Source organism: Oryctolagus cuniculus, chromosome 1 (genome assembly GCF_051225735.1).
Source record: "Oryctolagus cuniculus isolate XC-2025 breed Fujian yellow rabbit chromosome 1, ASM5122573v1, whole genome shotgun sequence".
Taxonomy (NCBI): Eukaryota; Metazoa; Chordata; class Mammalia; order Lagomorpha; family Leporidae; genus Oryctolagus; species Oryctolagus cuniculus.
Window position 1 is genome coordinate 43,425,630 of NC_142867.1, and position 19,347 is coordinate 43,444,976.

The following is a 19,347-nucleotide window of genomic DNA, read 5'->3' on the forward strand; positions in this document are numbered from 1 at the left end:
CATGCCTGTTAAAAAGTTTCCCAGCAGATTGTGTATGTTTTGACTAAACTGACCATGCAACAGTTCCTCTTCCCTGATCTTTTGGATCAAAAAAAGGAAAATTTTGTTGTTTTTGAAAAATGAAGAAATAGCAAAATAAGTAACTGTATACTGAGAACAGCACTTATGGCATTACCTACGATAAAATGCAAACCCTGTGCTGAGGAGAACAGACACCATCATCACTCACCTTCCCCAAGTGAAGCAGTGCTAGGGAACCATAATTTCACCCTTAAAACTCTCAGGGAAAGTTGCCATTTGAAGATTAACTTTATTTCAGAAGGAGGCATTGATATACAGACAGATAGCATTTTAAAAATTTACCTTTTTAATTATGGAATCAGTGAGGACAATAGTTTGCTGTTTATTGGTACAAAACAGCCCTGTCCCAGGTATATAAGGGTATACATAAGTCTGTAACATCATTAGCTACAGTAAATTTACTAGACAGTAGAGCAAAGTAGGATTAACTAAAGATAGATTTTAATAAGAAAATGCTTTGAAATAACATGAAGTCAGTGAACCATTTGACTGTACAGTTTATTCATCAAAATATAAACGTATGTCAGCTTATATGTGTGAATTATGCTAATTCATTCTAAACACAGCCACGTGCTTAGGAATGTGTGAACTTCATAAACTATTCTCTAAGGGGGTGTACTGAAAACTTCCAAAAGTACCCCAGATATTTGGTCATAGATAAGCGATAAACTTTAAGGCAATCTTCCAAGTGAATGTAAACTTCTCTGAAATGATCTTTCCAGTAAAGTATCATTGCTGTGAATACTCTGTACTTATTTATAGTGCTGTTGCATATTTTTAGTAGCACATTATCACACTAATTGTTATTTTGTAAAAAATATCTTAAAAATCCTGCAATTATAAAAATGTCTGGGGTGCTTTTACTTGTAGACATACAGCAGGCACTTTCTGTTGACATATCTGCAAATCCTAAATACTTACTCCTAATAACAGGTTTTATTTATCTTTAGCTAGAATTGTGTTCCTAATTTTGTTTGTGTTCTAAATCCTGTGCTTATGTATTGAGAAATAATAATTTGCCTACAATTTATCTAATTTAAATCTGAATTTAGAATTTCTTTTGAAAGGTCCTTTTCTACAGAAGCTTTCAAAATAAATAGTGCTACTACCTTTGAACATGTTTTAATGTGATGACATTTTTCTGTCTGTTACACCTTTTTCCAAAGTAGTTTTCAGAGCATATGAACTAAACTGACTACACTGGAGAAGTAGATGGATACAGGCCATTATGAGAGTCCTCCTGTAGTTACCAACTAGTTTCATTTAATCTCCTTCTTAGCCTTATAACTGGCAGAGACCACCAAGTAATTATCTGGATTCATGTCCTTAAGGGTTGGAGATTTACTTTGGATGGGGGATGTCTTGCCATCCACACGGGAGATCTGCAGCATTCGGCAGGGGTCATGTTTCAACAAATACCCTGCAAAAGTTTCCCAGCCTCCTCCCACACGGACCATGACATGTTTGTTGTGCAGCATCTGAAATGAAAGACAAGCAAAAGCATTAAATTCTTAGAGTTCTACAGTATCCCAAACCTACTCCCTGTTCTAGTGAAATTGTGGTTTTCCTTTGTCTTGTTTTCGTACCCCATTGTTTTTTCTTCTTGGTGCACAGTGTCTTTAGTTAGCATATAGTTTATGATGAAAACCTTACTATTCCTATGCAAGTGGACTGTGGGTGAACATCCCTGGGATCCAGCTTTGCTGTGTCATGGGAACCAGTATTTCTTCAATTCAGTGCCTGGAGGCTTCTTTGAGACACGTGATGTCCCATTATTGGTCTCATCACTGCCTCCGATTCCTGACTACTACCTCAGATTGGTGCTCTATTATTCCTAGTGCATTAGTCTCTCCTGTACCCGTACTTAAAAAAACAAAAAAAAAAATTATAATGTTAACAGTAACACAAATAATGAGTAAGAAATAGAAATAAAAAATGCACTGAGAAAAAAAATGATCATGCTCTGAGTCTGACCTTTTCAAGGCAAGGTATTTTTGAACAGCCAAACCTTTGCACCTTTCTTTACTGTTAAACTTTGTAGTTACTTTAGAAGATGTCTTTTTAACAAACTTACTTTGAGGCCCATGTTAACATGGAACTTTAGGTTAACAAGGTTGTACATTTTAGAATTGAAGAATATATCATTCTTAAAAAAAAAGTTCATTCTGTATAGTAAAAACAAGTCAGAGTTGTGGAGATTTGGCGTGTAATACCCAAGAATTGATGTGGTTTCTTTCAAATATTAGAAAATTTAAGAGTGGGGAGTAATATTGCACAATTGCCAAAGATACTGCTAACCTCCTCTCCTGCCTGAATGTTGTGGCTACATAACGGCAGTGCAGTGTTGGAAAGGGTATGTAGTTGTGAGACAGAACCTGGGAAGTCATTTTCTTGCACAGTCTATAACATCTGTTTGGATTCCTTTCATTCTATGTTATCTTGATAGGCACTTTTCTGAAACTCCCATGCAGTTGGGAATGACTAGCACTACTTTAAATTAGTGTAGAACCTGATGAAAGCCTTGGACCCCCTTTCTGTACGCTGGTGTCTGCGAAGTTTTGTGTGTGTGTTTTGGGTTTTTATAGAATCTCAAAAATCTCTCTATACACTAAATAAAGAAACTGATTCATGTGGTTGACACGAAGCTATTTTCAAAATCAAGTATTTTTAAAGTAATCAAAATGGGAAGAACAATAATTAAAGCATTTGAGTCATAAAAATCAAATGTTACTCTACTAGTTATTTTCATTTAGAGTATTAGAGTTCTAGAACAAAAGGGGCCTTAGGAAATACTTTCTAGCTAGAACGCTTTAAACTTATTTGAAATTCAGAATTTACTCCTTAAATAAAGCTAGGGCTTTAGTGGGCAGCCAGGTGTCCTCCCCACGGTTCTGCCAGTGGTACCATCTTCCTGTTGTCCCTCAAGGACACTGAGGACCAGATCTTCGGTGTGGTTTGTGGTTAGCTTAGAACCCAGACTTTTTCCGACTCAGTCTGGGGCTTTTTCCCTAGTAGTTGCCACTTAAGTAAATCCTATCAGGGCTTTTATAACTTGATCAGCATATCCCCATCCCCCAGGTTTCTGCATGTGCCATAGTCCACTGCCTGACCTCAAAACTTGTCACTGGAACAAAAACTGCAAAGGCCAGTGTCAAAGGAGCACTTTGACCCTTCTCCCACTGCTCCAGAGAGCAGCTTCGCCTGTGACTGATGTTTTGGCTCCTCCAGGGCTGCAAATTATGTTTCTGAGTAGTCTCCAAACATCCTCCATATGAATTCCTCTGGCAGAATGCACAAGTTCACTTGACTGTGATCTGATTATTTCAACCAGGAAAAAAAATGGGTTAGAACATTTTTAAACAATTTACTCTGAGAAACCGTAACAGGAACCAATTTCAGCCTAGAGAATATCGGTGATTTGGACACACAGTCAGCTGACAGATGTTTTAGATGAACCCATGGAACCATGTAAAATGCATTCAATGTGAAACAGGCATATTGAATGTAACATGAGAATTAAATTACAGATTGGTATTCTTACAAAAGCCAGTAAACCAAGGATTATCAGAAAATACTCTCAGCTCATACCCGTGGTCACTTTTCTGCTTTGGCAAGTGGAGGCTAATGGATATATTTGTATTTTTGTGAGTAATGTCAATCTCCCAAAGTCTAGTTTCATTATGTGAAAGTGCTTTAAAGATAACCACAGTTGAAGAGGACATATGCAATTTTCCTGATTGATTATATTATGTGTGTATTTCTGTGTATAGGCACAATGTTGTTTTCTCATCCTGAGATCTGAGTCTGGATTTTTCATGTAGTTATATCCTGCTTTGCCTTTAACTGAATTCTGTAGGCAACCTGGTGATTTCTCCAAAGTTTTAGTCTGACCACCCTCTGATTCCCAAACTTCTAGAAGAGACAATATAAGGGTGCTTCAAAAACTTCACGGAAAATGTGTATTATGCATGGATTTCAATCATGTTTGCACCAAAATAAACTCATTTTAATTCAATTTCCATGAAATTTTTGAAGAAACTGTATATATACACATACATTAAAAAATTACAAAGTTGGAAAAGAAAATTTTCTCTTTTATGAACAGTTGTAACTTCCTGTAAAACAGTTTTGAGACATTACCTCACATGGAACCTCAAGGACTGAAGCACTGCTAATACTAAAAGTGGTTTCTTTCTCTACAAAAAAATTCTAGTAGGTCTCATTCCTAGTAGTTTGTTTGGTTTTCCCAATTATTCCAAAAAACAGTTTTAATTCCACCCCAATCACCACACCCCACCACTCCAGTCTTCTCTAAAGATCCAGTCACAGCTGTATAGGTTGGGTCCTTATAAATTTCTCAGAATTGTCAGTTCTGCTTTGAAGCTAGCTTTTTTTTTCTATTTTCCTTTCTACCATTCAGCTATATTAAAAACAAACACAAATGAATACATACATATATGCACTAAGCCTTTCACTGAGTGCTTTCTGGGTGCAGAATTTGTCAGCGGCCTGGGCATCCACGATCCATTTTCATATGTATTTGTTGACAACACTTTACAAAAAGGGACTTTCCACATCTTCAAAATATTCATTCCATACTGAAGATGAGTAATGGTGGGATTTGGCCACTACTGGAAGTTGGAAGGGTTTTATAAATTGACATTATTGACTTCTAGAGCAAATCTTAGAAATCAGACATTACCTGGCATCCTGGAAGGTAAGCGGCCCTGTCTGATGATATTCTTAGAAAATGGACTTTAATTCTGGGGCTTTCTTTCTCAAGACAGTAACCAAGAATTTGCTAAGGAAGCCAGTAGGTCAAACTGGGCAATGGTTTCAAGTTTGGGATTGAGATTTTAAGGTCGTAGAGATTTATAGCTCTGATTGTTAAGATTTAAGTTCCATGATACTTTCTTAGTACATGCAGAGTCTCAACAACAAACAGCTTAACACCCATCATTATCTCCATAAACAGAAACTGTTTAACCTAAAATCAAGTCACACTGCTATAAACCAGATCACTTTTATCTCTTCCCTCTCTTTCTACATAACACTTGTTAGGCAATGAGTTCCTCCAACAGAATTGTTCAGCTAGATTAGAAGGAAGATGATACCTTTGATCTAGGAACTCATTCCATCTAAGAGGTTAGTGACAGAACAGTTGCAATTAATTGACTTTTTTTTTTTCCTGTTCAGCTCTATATCCTATTCTTCTCTAGCATCCTGAAACACAGGGCCCATCTTCACTTTCATCAGTCTACCAATGAACTTCACTTTGCTCCTTCTCTTCCTGGGACCTCTACTGGCTAATTTTCCTGAATCTACATTCATCCTTTCCCCTCCTTTCTTCATTTCAGAAAGAAGTTTCCCTATCCAAATTCAATTCTTGCCACTGTATCCTAACCCCGATTAGCTTCCACAGTTGCTCTTACACTTTCTCTTTACATCTGAGCTTAATAGTTAAGTTCACAGTATCTTCACTACTAACTTCCAAATCACTGCACAACCCATAGTACACAGTTCTTCTGTTCCCTCTTAGCTGACTATATGGGAAAAGGTAGCTAAGTGGTGCTTAGGTGTATCAATGCATAGTCCTTTGTCCTTATCTTTCTTGATCACTCTGTCAAGTAAGTTATCTGTTGATATTGAGTACTCCATGGAAACTCCCTCCTGCTTGACTACCTATCACAAGACTCCATCCTGTACTGCCTGCTACCCATCTTACTGTTCTTTCTACACTTCCTTTATGGGTTCTGTTTCTTCTGACTTTTTCAAGTTTTGCTGCTCCAAGTGACTCTTAATTCTGTCTTTTTCTCACTTAAACAACACTCCAACTGAAACCTCGTGGCTTTGATTTCCCTAGACTTTTGTCTCCCAAATTCTAACTCCAATCCTTCCCTCTTCCCTGGGCTTCAGAGTGCAAAGCCACAGAAGTCCACCATCTTCCACTAAAAGGCCACACAAACTTTCCTAATAGGAATGGTGGCCTAAGCCTTCTCTGTAACTGGTCAGATACCGAAAACATTAATTTGTACTCCAATTTTTTTTTCAGGTGCTTTTTCACAGTTGCTGCTCTTTAACTCCATTACCACTGTGTACGGGTATCACTGTTTTAAGTGCTATGTCACTGCCAACATGGCTTCTTCTGAATCATTTAATAAGCTGTCTCCAAAGGGATTTTCTAAAATTCAAGTTTGATTTGACTATCTCATGCCTAAATACTTTCATTAGTTCACACTGTACTGTAGGCTGAGATTAAAGTTTCTATATTTGAATAAATCATTCTTCATGTCCAGCCCTGCCAGCCTTATGTGTCTTTCCCTGAGATTTGAGGCCCATGAATTCATACAGTTTTGTACTCCCAAGTAATATATTCCTTCATGCTTTTGCACATTGTCTCCTAAATGCAGAATGACCTGTACATGCTGCTCTCCCTACTACCCCAAGCCACTACATCCCCCTACTTTAAACATCAACCCCACCTGAAAGTCTTCCAATATCATCTCCCTTATCAGATAAGTACATCCTTCTTGGATGCTGTTTAGTTTGGACATGATTTCACAGTTATATTCATCCTACCATATTATTATTGTTGATATAGCTGTATGTCTTTTTTATGATCTGTGAAGAGAGGGATAATGCATTTCTCCTTTTGAAAATGTCACACATACAAACTCAGGACAGTGTCAACATTGTAATCACATACTATTCCTTTTCATGGGCTGTACTTACTTTGCCTAAGCTGTGATGTCTTTACCAGTATTACTCCCTTTTTATAGATAGGAAGACTGATACTTTTAGAAGTTAAGCAGCTTTTGCAAGAAAACACAAGTCAGAGGTAGAAGTGAACCCAGAATCCTTTCTTCTATTACAACACACCTACTCTTTCTTCACAGTGCCTAGATCTGGAATTATATACACATAGTATTTACCAGTGATAATTAAGCAGAATAACACCAAAAGCTGAAGTAAAAAGCAGATTAATTGTACTTAGTAAACATGATTTGCAATTGTTATGATCTAATAAATCCTAAATAAAATGGAATTTAATTTCACAAGATTACCTTCTAGTAGCCCTAATTATTTCAGAAATAGACATGTGTCAAGTGTAGGTAATAGGATATAATGCCTTCATATCCAGGTATCTGCTGGCATAAGTAGGATGGGATTTTGATACTATGTTCAAGTTACATTTTACTGCTCCTTTAATTTAATGATTCACAAAGTTGAGAAACTTTATATTTTCCATTCCAATAATCTCCTTCTCTTGACTGGTAGCATTGATGCACATACCTATTGAGTATTCAGTTGTCTACTATTGTTTGTTGTATTTCTTTTCAAGTAAAGAAAAAGAAGTTAAAGTTGCTAAAAAACACAGATAAAACAGATCTCACCCAAGATTGTATGTTATAGAGCAGGAACGTTTGGTTCCAGTCTGGATGTTACCATTTTCTACAATCAGCCTCATCTCTCACTGTGCCTCTCTGTTCCTAGCAAAAGGCAGGAGATCCCTTATCAACTTAGACAATCTTTTTAATGCTGAAGGAAAAACGTAAGCAATATTTTCTCAACATTTGTTCCAATAGCCTTAATGAGGTTCTGAAAGGCATATCCAGGCCGGCACCGCGGCTCAACAGGCTAATCCTCCGCCTTGCGGCGCCAGCATTCCAGGTTCTAGTCCCGGTCGGGGTGCCGGATTCTGTCCTGGTTGCCCCTCTTCCAGGCCTGCTCTCTACTGTGGCCAGGGAGTGCAGTGGAGGATGGCCCAAGTGCTTGGGCACTGCATCCCATGGGAGACCAGGAGAAGCACCTGGCTCCTGCTTTCGGATCAGTGTGGTGCACCGGCCATGGCAGCCATTGGAGGGTGAACCAATGGCAAAGGAAGACCTTTCTCTCTGCCTCTCTCTCACTGTCCACTCTGCCTGTCAAAAAAAACAAAAAACAAAAAACAAAAAAAAAAAGGCATATCCAGCCAATTGAAAACCTTTTTTTTTTTTTTGTTTCCATTTCTATGACAACCTTTTAGGCCCAGAGGAAAGAATAAGATGTCTTAAAGTTGTTTTGTTTTTAAATAATTTTTCTCTGTAATAGGAAGAAATATTTCTGGTATTATTAAGAGCATTTTGGTTTATGACCTAGTCCTATTATGATGGTTTATTATGTGTTATTTTCTTAGCAAGTCTTTTTGTATGTGATGATAAAAAGAAGGCTTTTTCTTTAGATGACATAGAATGGTACAATTTTAAAATTCTTACCGTGCGCTCAAATCTACAAGTATATTTTATTGAAATAAAAAAGAGAAAAATAAACATTAACGTCCCAGGTAATTCTCTTGCTTCTCAGATGCACAAACAGGAGAAGAGAGTCTGGCACAGATGGTTTCCCATAGCCAAACTAGAAATAATAGCTTCTTTATTTGCAATTTACCACACAGCCTTACTACTGGAGAGAAATATGGTACCAAAATTATCATTCTAAAAATGAATTCAATATCGAATGGTAGATGAATTACTTAATATGTTGATAAAGCAGTGGTTTATAATATATCACATAAACTTAGTGTTTTACTAAATTGAGTGCAAATTTTGTCAGACCATAATATGTTCACTTAATACTTGTTTTCTACCATCATCTTATAATCTTATATTACTAACACTATTAGGTTACATCTTATCCCATAAGCAACCAAGTTCTGTAGCTCAAAATACTTTTCCAAAGGGGGGGGGAAATGAATTGAAAGGAAACAAGCTAATTCTCCCATGTTAGCTTAGAATATAATGAAAATATAATAGGTTATAGTAATGAACAATTGATAGCATTCTACAAATCTTGGAGATGTCACTGCAGTAATCAAGTGGTCCAGTGCTCTGGCTCTTATGCTGTGTGACAACAAGATTTTTTAAAAAGGTGCTCTTTATCCTCTCTGATTATGTAGCTTGGAGAAGCAGACTAGAATCACATTATGTATAGGTATAAAGAGCCTATAGCAAGAAAAGGAATGCCTTTCTCTTCTTGGAGACATTAGTGTTTGAATACAGAAATAAATTAACTCACTTTTCTTCAGTGAGGAAAAGCCTATATTTATGTAGATCACAGAAAATCAGAGGTATTACTAAATGGGAAAAAAACAGTCATATAGAACTGTGAAAAATAGTATGGATTTAGTGATAATATATTTGTTTTTTAAGGTGAACAAGCTGTGTTTAACTTGGCTACATTACATAAATAAAAGACAAGTAAAAACACCAAAACAACAAAAGAATAACAGAACTAATGTCTTTAGTTGGTTAGATGCAGAGTTATAAGCTTTATGTTTATATTTGATTTATTTATTTAATGCATTTGCCAGCATAGATCTGCTTGAATGTCCATGTTTCTCTAAAACCATAATTTATATGAAATGCTTCAGGTGCCAGCACCCTCTCAGGAAAACACTGATGAATCTGTTTCATTCTGACTCTAATCTTGTGTTGGTGGCCCTGAAAACCCAAGGCTGCACAGGAGTGCCTGTCAAGTGCTCTGCACACCAATGACATTAGACTCTGAGGACATGAAGGCTTTTCAGCAGGACGTCCTCATCATCTCCCACATTTCACTAATCCGCCCTCTAAGCCAGTGCTGAGCTGATCTTTGCAAAAGGAATATCTGATCATGCTGCTGCTTTCTTAAACACCTGTGAGTGGTTCTCCATTGTCTGTAGTATTACCCAGACATTCTTAGTGCCAGCCTAGCTAAGGAACATGACTCATTCTCATTAGCACATTAGCACTAAAAATTAGAAGTGTGATAGATTCTGGGAGAGGTGGGAGGTGGGGTTAGAATCAGCATCTGCAGGGTGGGCAGAAATATATGAAGGACAACCTTCAAAAAGTTCATGGAAATATGTATTATAAAAAGCTATGTATGGATTTCAAGGCATTTTTGTACTAAAATAAATGTATTTTTACAAACTTTTTGAAGTCCTCTTCTACACAATTTGGCCAATTTTCCAGCAATTCTGACATTCCCTCTTGCCATTCCCTACCCCTGCCCCCATGAGAATAACTAACCTGGCACACAAAGCACTTTATAATCCAGCTACTTTCTTTCTTTCCCACATTATTTGTCACTAAGATTTTGTAGGTCGTGCACTGCACAATGCACACACTAGTGTTCAACTACTACTTTCCTTTTCCACCTTATCACATGTGGTTGCACAAATTGTTCATTGCACAATGAGTGGTTATACTGTGGTCCTACTGGCTGGGCCCATACCCATTCTCCAAAACAAATTACCTACCACACAGACCTTATTAGCTTCTTAGAATTCCCAGAAAGTTTCATGCCTTTCTCTATGTCCACTCACCAGATGAATTAACATGAATATTTCCTTTAACCATTCAACAAATATTTGTTGAGTGACAGATTTTTTCTTTGCAAATTTCATGCCTTAAGGGCCTAGCATAGTGCCAGGCTCATGATGCTTATTAAATGAATAAATCCTTATTAAATGAATGAATGAACAAAGTGAATGCTAATGTTCCATTCAAGTGTTTCTGCAAATAAGCAATGTGTCTGAGTTACTTTATCCTGGAAAGACATGAAAAGGGAAAAGGTGAAATGATTTTTGTCCTTGTTTGGAAGGGGAAGTATAAGAAAATTTGAGTAAATAATAACCCACACTAACGTTTGCTTAGAAAATCTCTGTGAAAAAGGGAAATTTTCAATTAAAAATGAAACTATATAAAGGTTGTGACAGAAGTGGACAGAAGAAAGAGTGGTGAAAGAAAAATGAGAAATAATAAAAACTGTCATGAATGAACCCAGAGTTTAATTTCATACACTATACTCTTTGTGTTCTTCCTTCAAAACCAACCACCCTCATTAACACCTGGAACTCCCCTCCTTTTTTTTTTTTTTTTTTTTTTTTTTTTTTTTTACAAAATGACTAGTAATAAATTGCTTCATAAAATTTCACCTCTTCCTTTCTCTCCTGTGCTGTGGATCATCAAGCACAACTCTGGCTCTCATCAAGTGCTTTCACACTTCCCAGGCCATGAGGCCTATTTATACCTGCTCTCTACTGGAGTCAACCTTTTGAGAGGCAACTATTTCTGATACCCATTACCTGGAAGAGAACCCGCCCAAACCTAGATCCAACTATCCTCCTGGGAGAGGCAAATGCTTCCCAACATCTCCTTGTCAACCTTGTTCACTATGTTTTTACAAGCCATCATAACTGGAGTGAAAATATTGTTTTTAGAATGCAGTCATCTGCTCCCCAGAGAAAGAATGTTAAACTAATTTATAGGACAGCAGACTCTGCCATTGTCTAATATTATTGTGAAATGGCATATGCTCAAAACTGGGCAAATGGGAATTCAGCTATCTGGCTAAGGTACCCTGACACATGGAGTGATAGGATAGCAGGTGTTCAATGGATAGTTTGCTATTCTGAAAGCTTGATACAGCATTTTCAAGACGAGTGACATGGTCAGGGAAAACTGAGACCCTACTAACAACACAGGAAATTGGCAAACTTCTTTATCAAAGGTTGATAATTCATCTCAACCTGTCTAGCTATGTGAAATTATAAATGCTTAATCACAGCTCAAATAAACATGCTTCTGGAATTAGCACTTCATTGTTAACAAGAATTTTTCATATTTATTGTCTCATTTGGATTCCTTAGAATCTTTTGGTTCATGATACCCTTGTCTTAGATAAAACTTCATAGAGGCCGGCGCCGCGGCACACTAGGCTAATCCTCCGCCTAGCGGCGCCGGCACACCGGGTTCTAGTCCCGGTCAGGGCACCGGATTCTATCCCGGTTGCCCCTCTTCCAGGCCAGCTCTCTGCTATGGCCAGGGAGTGCAGTGGAGGATGGCCCAAGTGCTTGGGCCCTGCACCCCATGGGAGACCAGGATAAGTACCTGGCTCCTACCATCTGATCAGCGTGGTGCGCCTGCCGCAGTGCGCCAACCGCGGCGGCCTTGGCGGATGAACCAACGGCAAAGGAAGACCTTTCTCTCTGTCTCTCTCTCTCTCACTGTCCACTCTGCCTGTCAAAAAAAAAAGCAAAACAAAAGAAAACAAAACTTCATAGAGATGATCAGCAGTGAGCAAAGCAGAAGCTACCATTTGTTTTGTTTTTAAAAGGCTATTATGACTATCATAAACTTGCTGAATAAATCTAAGAAATGTACATAATCTTTCTGTGTGTTTCTCATCTTCAAAATTAGGAGTATAATAGTTCTTACCTCCTGGAGTTGTTGAGACAAAGTTATTAATAAGGGTAAGCAAGTAGCAAGAGTGCCTCGAATGTGGTACATACTCCACACTAATTTGTTTTATTATTTTTTGAAATAATATTAGGGTATTTCTGCTGCTGATGATGATAATGTCGAAAGAATCCTTGCAAATTTTATTTCATTTGATCCGTGGATCAACTCTAAGTGATTTGTTTGCAATATTGTCGACATTGACAGAAGACAAAAAAAGTAGCTCAGAGAGGTTAACTGCCCAAAGTTACCTAACCAGGAAGCAACACAGTTTAGATTTGAGCCCGAGACTCCTATAAGTTAAAGACAATGCTCATTACCATTTAACTGTATATCTTAAAGAGGCTTTAACAAGGTTACAGTCATCTTGAATTGTTATCCAGATTTATCACAGGCAACATCTCTTTTCTTTAGGAATATAGTATTCTCATTGATGATATTGCCCAACTCTCACAATGTACACCAAACTCAGAACAAGAAATGTGCTTTTAATCCATGCTTGGAGAATTTACCTGAATTTGAATCTGATTGTTTTACCCATACAAACATGTTTACAGTTAGGTGCGCCAAACCTTGAAATCCCATTCAAGAATGGGACTATGTTAAGATCCTAACAGTCTGCAAAGTCCTTTCCTTTTTTTTTTTTTTTTTTTTTTTTTGATAGGCAGAGTGGATAGTGTGAGAGAGAGACAGAGAGAAAAGGTCTTCCTTTGCCGTTGGTTCACCCCCCCAAATGGCCACTACGGCCAGCGCACTGCGCCAATCCGAAGCCAGGAGCCAGGTGCTTCCTCCTGGTCTCCTATGCAGGTTCAAGGCCCAAGCACTTGGGCCATCCTCCACTGCACTTTCGGGCTACAGCAGAGAGCTGGACTGGAAGAGGAGCAACTGGGACAGAATCCAGCACCCTTACCGGGACTAGAACCTGGGGTGTCGGCTCTGCAGGCGGAGGATTAGCCTATTGAGCAGCGGCGCTGGCCCAGTCTAGTCTTGCTCTTACCATGGAATGACAGGACCCCAAAGAATTTAAATATATGGCTCAAGGACACAAAGTGCATTAGTCTTCTGATGCTAGTGGGCCTAATTCATGTCCTCAGCCTAAGTCATACATTGGGGGGCATGTAATCACAAACCCTTATCCAAAGGATAAACTACTGTGATGACCTAAGTCATGAAACACAATCTTCCTATATGAATAGCACCCTGAGTCAGAAATATTCCTGCTATTGTGGTTGAATAGAAAAAAAAAATGCCTGTTCTGATGTTTTCCTCTGGATGGAAAAGTTAACTTCTGATGCTCTTTGTAGTGACAAATGACTGTCAATAGCCCCTTTATGGAAGCAAACATGAGAAGAGCAGCTAGTAGATGAAATGGAAGGTTGTCTGGTGAAAAGCCCATTTGCATCTGCTGGGAAATACGTGTCAGAGCACTTAGTGCCAGCTGCCTGTCAGTTCTCGTCTACTTGTTATGTAAGATCTCCATTTCCCCAGCACTGTACCAAATGAAATTAAGAAGGCTTAGCTGAAATCTAATTACCAGTGTATGACACCATTTCAGACAAGGAAGAAAAAATCAGAATAAATATTTTATAAGCTAGGCAGCACAGTGAAAGCAGTGAGGTAGAAAACACTGGTGCTGGAAAGAGAAGGGCTGCCTACAGGAAGGATTTGTAGCTGCTACGTGCTACAGTGAAAAAGAATTCATCCACCCCAAAGCTGAGACAGCTATTGAGGAAGGGGAACTGTGCTCCAAGGAGCAAATAAAACGTAACTTCCACTGAGGAAACAGAGCCACATTTACCTGATTCAACCTGAACTACATTATCTCTTTTAAATAGTTACACCAAAACCCAACACACAGACCAGAACAAGCACCAGGAGAGCCAAAGTTTAACATCTCATAACTGATGCACAACAATGGTTTCCAAACTGATGACTTCTTGGGTCCCAAAAGGTAACAGTAGAGCTTTTCAGAATATCTATTATTACTTTTTCACTGATTTTAAGGTGTTTGTAATATACTGATAGATATATTAAAACAGAAAACTAAGGATTACTAAGTACATTCAGCTCTTTAAATTAACAAAATATTTGAAAATATAAGTTGCCCTCCTTCTGAAACCCTATTCAAATGAAAGCCAAAGGACAGAAACATTAAAGGGGGCTGGCACTATGGTGTAGTAGGCGAAAACCTCCGCCTGTGGTGCCAGCATCCCATATGGGTGCCGGTTCAAATCACAGCTGCTCCTCTTCCTGTCCAGGTCTCTGCTATAGCTTAGGAAAGCAGTAGATGATGGCCCAAGTGCTTGGGCCCCTCCACCCATATGGGAGACCCAGAAGCTCCTAGCTCCTGGCTATGGATCAACGCAGCTCTGGCCACTGTTGCCATTTGGGAAGTGAACCAGTGGATAGAAGACCTCTTTGTCTGTAACTCTGCTTCTCAAAATAAATAAATTAAATATTAAAAAAATTATAAAGGGGCCAGCACTGTGGCATAGTAGGTAAAGCTGCTGCCTGCAGTACTGGCACCCTGTATGGGCACTGGTTCGAGCCCGATATTCCATTTCCTATCTAGCTCCCTGTTAATGTGCCGGGGAAAACAGCAGATGATGGCCCAAATGCTTGGGCCCTACACCCATGTGGGAGACCCGGAAGAAGCTCCTGGCTTTGCCCTGGTCTTGCCCTAGGTGTTGTGGCCGGTTTTCGTCCCAGTTGCTCCTCTTCCAGTCCAGCTCTCTGCTATGGCCTGGGAAAGCAGTGGAGGATGGCCCAAGTGCTTGGGCCCCTGTACCCACATGGGAGACCCGGAGAAGGCACCTGGCTCCTGGCTTTGGATCGACGCAGCTCTGGCCATTGCGGCCATTTGGGGAGTGAACCAATGGAAGGAAGACTTTTCTCTCTGTTTCTCTCTCACTCACTGTCTGTAACTCTACCTGTCAAATAAATAAATAAAATCTTTTAAAAAATGAAGCCAAATCATGCCTTGAAACTACAGAAAATGTAGGTTTTAGAATCAGCAAGTTACCTTCATCAGGTGAGAAGAAAAGTACAGCTGAATAAAGGAGACTATTTTGAAAACAGTGTAGGGTTGGTTAGACTCTCCGAATGACAATGGCCCCAGCCCAGAGTGATGGTGCTAATGAGTATCTCATTCTGTCAGTGACATATTCACAGTAGGAGAGTGAGGATTCATCTCTGCAGAAGCTGAATCAGAAGGATCCATATTGGCAGATAATATAGGAACAGGATGGAGAGGTAACAGATAGAAGATGAGGCAAATACACCAAAATGTTCACTGCAGAACTCAGATGGTGGTTCTACAGGCATTTACTTCTCCAAACATTTGACAAATCTCAGCATCAACGTGTGAGAGGAAGGAAATCTATCCAGAATCCAATCTGCTCTCACCATATCCACTGCCATCGCCTCAGTCCAGGTTTTCCTCATCCTGACTGGCTTACTGTGGTAACTTTCCAGTTGGTCTTCCAGCTTGTACCCTTCCCTCTCAGTGTATTCTCAGCAGACCAATCAGAGGGATATATTTTAAACAGAAGTCACCTCCTGCCATAACTATGTTCAAAGTCTGCATGCCCCTCATTTCAGTGATCTGTAGAATCCTCACGGTAGCCTACATGCCCTGCTTTACCTAAACACAAACAAGTTACTTCTCTGACTTTATGTCCAACTACTGTGTTCTCCACGCGCTCTGTGACAGCCACATTGTTCTTGCTGCTTCTTGAACACTGAGGTTCATTCTAGGCATTCTGCACTTGGATTGATTTCTCCTAGACAACTGCAAAGCTAACTCCTCACTTCTTCTTGCCCTTGCTAACATCTCATCTCCTCAGTGACTTTTATCCTAACTACTCTTTGAAAATTGCAGTCCCTCCATGTGGCATTCCCAACTTACCTCACCCTGCCATACATTTTCTCTGCAGTACAGCATGGCATTTGTATTAATTTTTTTAGATTTATTTACTTATTTGAAAGTCAGAGTTACACAAATAGAGAAGGAGAGACAGAGAATCTTCCATCTGCTGGTTTACTCCTCAAATGGCCACAATGGCCAGAGCTGACCCGATCCAAAGCCAGGAGCTTCTTCAGGGTCTCTCACACAGGTGCAGGGGCCCAAGGACTTGGCCCATCTGCTACTGCTTTCCCAGGTCATAGCAGAGAGCTGGATTGGAAGTGGAGCAGCTGGGACTCGAACCAGAGCCCATATGGGATGCAGGCACTGCAGGCAGTGGCTTTACCTGCTACATCACAGCACCAGCCCCACATGGCATTTTTAAAACCACTTTCTGAAAGGCTGTTTACCTATTACATTTTTTGCTTATACAGCCTAATTCCACCCAATTAAGGTTGCAAGATTCAGCATATAAAAACATAAGAAATCCAACTAAATTTAAGCTTCAGATAAACAATACATACTTTTTTGGTAGAAGTACATGCCATGCAAAATTTGTGACATATTCATACTGGAAAATATTTTTTCAGTATCTAAAATTAAGATGTAACCGAATACCCTATATTTTAGCTTGCACCTACCTCAGACACATATGTTAATATAAATCCCCAAAGAGATATATTCTTAACTCCCAGAATGCTGAATGTTTCGTGATAAATGTTGAATAAATAAAGGTACATTGGATGAATGAATAAGCACACATTTTCTGAAAACAAGAGTATGATTCATGGGTGACTATGATCCAGGAAATAGAGGATCCATAGAAGAGGTGAAGCAAGTCTCAGAATAACACTGTGAGACCTACCTGGGGAGAGGGAGACAGGTGGAGTGTCAGTGCACGGAACAAGTAAGTTAACTGGTGTGCTTTCTTTTGACGTTATTATGATGATTTTCACCTTTCTGTAAGAGGAACTTCTCTAACACATTAGGAAAACAGAAGGAGACATGACTTCCAAGAGAGGAAATATTGTTACAGAAAGGGAAAGTATCCATAGTACAGCCATCCTTATATCGTCATTACAAAGCAAACACTGAATAGTTATTGACTAACATTGTGGCATAATTAAGGATAGTAAGCAAATCTGGGAAGAATTGGAAGTTTGTGAGTGTGATAGGGTGAAGAAGGGGCATAAGAGGGGTGAGCCGTCATCTTTTTAGTCCTACGATTGGGTTGATGAGTATACCAGATAATATGTGGAAAATTTCAAAAACTAAGAGCAGCACAATAATATAATTTAGAAACTTGGAGACTAACACAACAGAAAATAGCAATAATAGCTCAAACTAGCTTACTTTGGGGACAACTTAGGGGAAAGGAAGAGTGGGGAGGTCTAGGAAAGAATGCTGGTTTTGGCCACAAGACTTGTAGCATTAATTTATTAACTACATAACATGGGTTTATTTATAAAAATAATCAATACTAAATTCAAATATCCTTAATAAGAAAATGAAAGCAGAAAGAGAGAAATAGAATTTCTAAAATATCTACATAGCATACAAATCATTTTTCTTCCCTAAAAGACTGTCTTATTACTGTGGAAACCTTAGTCTTCTTTTGTAGACCAGCTGGCAGGCCCTCATACACTTCACTACGTAAGGCTGCAAGTTAACCTGAAAGCACTATGTACTTAACATACTTCAGAAGTAGCAGATAATGAGCCAGTATCAGAACTTAGGCACACTCAGGCCACCTAATATTAGATTTATGCTAACAATTTAACAGTACTTTATGGTTACAGAACCACTTAATTTCATGCTCTCACATTACTTAATTTTTTTTTTTTTTTTGACAGGCAGAGTTAGACAGTGAGAGAGAGAGACAGAGAAAAAGGTCTTCCTTCCGTTGGTTCACCCTCCAAATGGCTGCCAGCACGCTGCGCCGATCCAAAGCCAGGAGCCAGGTGCTTCCTCCTGGTCTCCCATGCAGGTGCAGGGCCCAGGCACTTGGGCTATCCTCCACTGCACTCCCTGGCCACAGCAGAGAGCTGGACTGGAAGAGGAGCAACCGGGACAGAACTGGCGCCCCAACCGGGACTAGAACCCGGAGTGCCGGCACCACAGGCGGAGGATTAGCCTAGTAAGCCGCGGCACCAGCCTACTTAAATTATTTTCATATCACACACTACTTGGGGGTTTCTCACCCCCCCAAAAAAAAAAAAAAGGGCTGTCATCCTCAGATAAGACCATGACATGAGCTCAGAAACTCAAAGCTTTGTTAATTGTCATGTTTTCCCTTGTTTTAGCCTCTCCTTTTCTATAACATTCTTCTGACTCTTGAACAATTATAAGCCTATTTCTCTTTCCACGATCACTTTTTCTCATTCTTCCTATTTCTCTCCATAGTTCCGTGGTGGGATCACCATGCTCCCTGCAATCCTACTTGGCTCCAGACATTCTCTAATGCACAGAAGCTGTGTTCTTATTTGGTTCAGTCTGTGTTTCTCTATGACTTTTAGCCCAGATTGTACTAATTGGTGAATTCTTTCAAACTTTTAGTTGTTAGATAGTTTTTATGCTTTTTAAACAGTTCAAGAATATAGAAGAAAATTAAATCTCAATTATCAATAGCTATAAAAGTCACTTTTGTGTAGATGGCCTTTTTTTTTTAGTCCTTAGTTTTTAAATTCCACACAGCTTTAATACTTTCCACACAGTTTTAAGTAGTTTTGCCTATTCTGAATCCAAAAGTATTGCTTTGGTGAATATTCTAACTTTACCATTCATTTTCCAATATGAGTAGGTGAAGCTTGGAGTCTCTTCCCAATTGTTCTGTCTTCTTAGAGATGAAGCCCACAAGAATTAAGCAATTCATCACTGGCTGTGCCTAACCACCCTGCTGTAGGGCCAGTCACATGCTGATCTATAAATGAGCCTATTATTCCACAGGCAGCCCAAAGTTGCCCGTATAGAGGATGACACAAACTCTGCTCATAAAAGCCACATTCAGAAATTGCCACCAGAAACTGCCTGCTGAAATCCACCCTGTTTTCAGACATGCACTCCCAAAGTTCCCAGTTTGACCTTCTCTGCTCTTAAGTTTAC

At 39.2% G+C, this 19,347-nt stretch overlaps 1 protein-coding gene across 3 annotated transcripts in view; it reads right to left on the reverse strand.

Annotated features, from left to right (window-relative positions):
- Window positions 1–290: 290 nt before the first annotated feature.
- GAS2 (growth arrest specific 2) overlaps window positions 291–19,347 on the reverse strand; it is a 151,266-nt gene continuing 132,209 nt past the window's right edge. For all 3 annotated transcript variants that reach the window (XM_017345590.4, XM_008268892.5, XM_089310467.1), the window contains one exon: window positions 291–1,559. In XM_017345590.4, coding sequence (XP_017201079.1) covers window positions 1,341–1,559 — 219 coding nt within the window. In that variant the 3' untranslated portion in view covers window positions 291–1,340. The remainder of the gene's footprint in view (window positions 1,560–19,347) is intronic.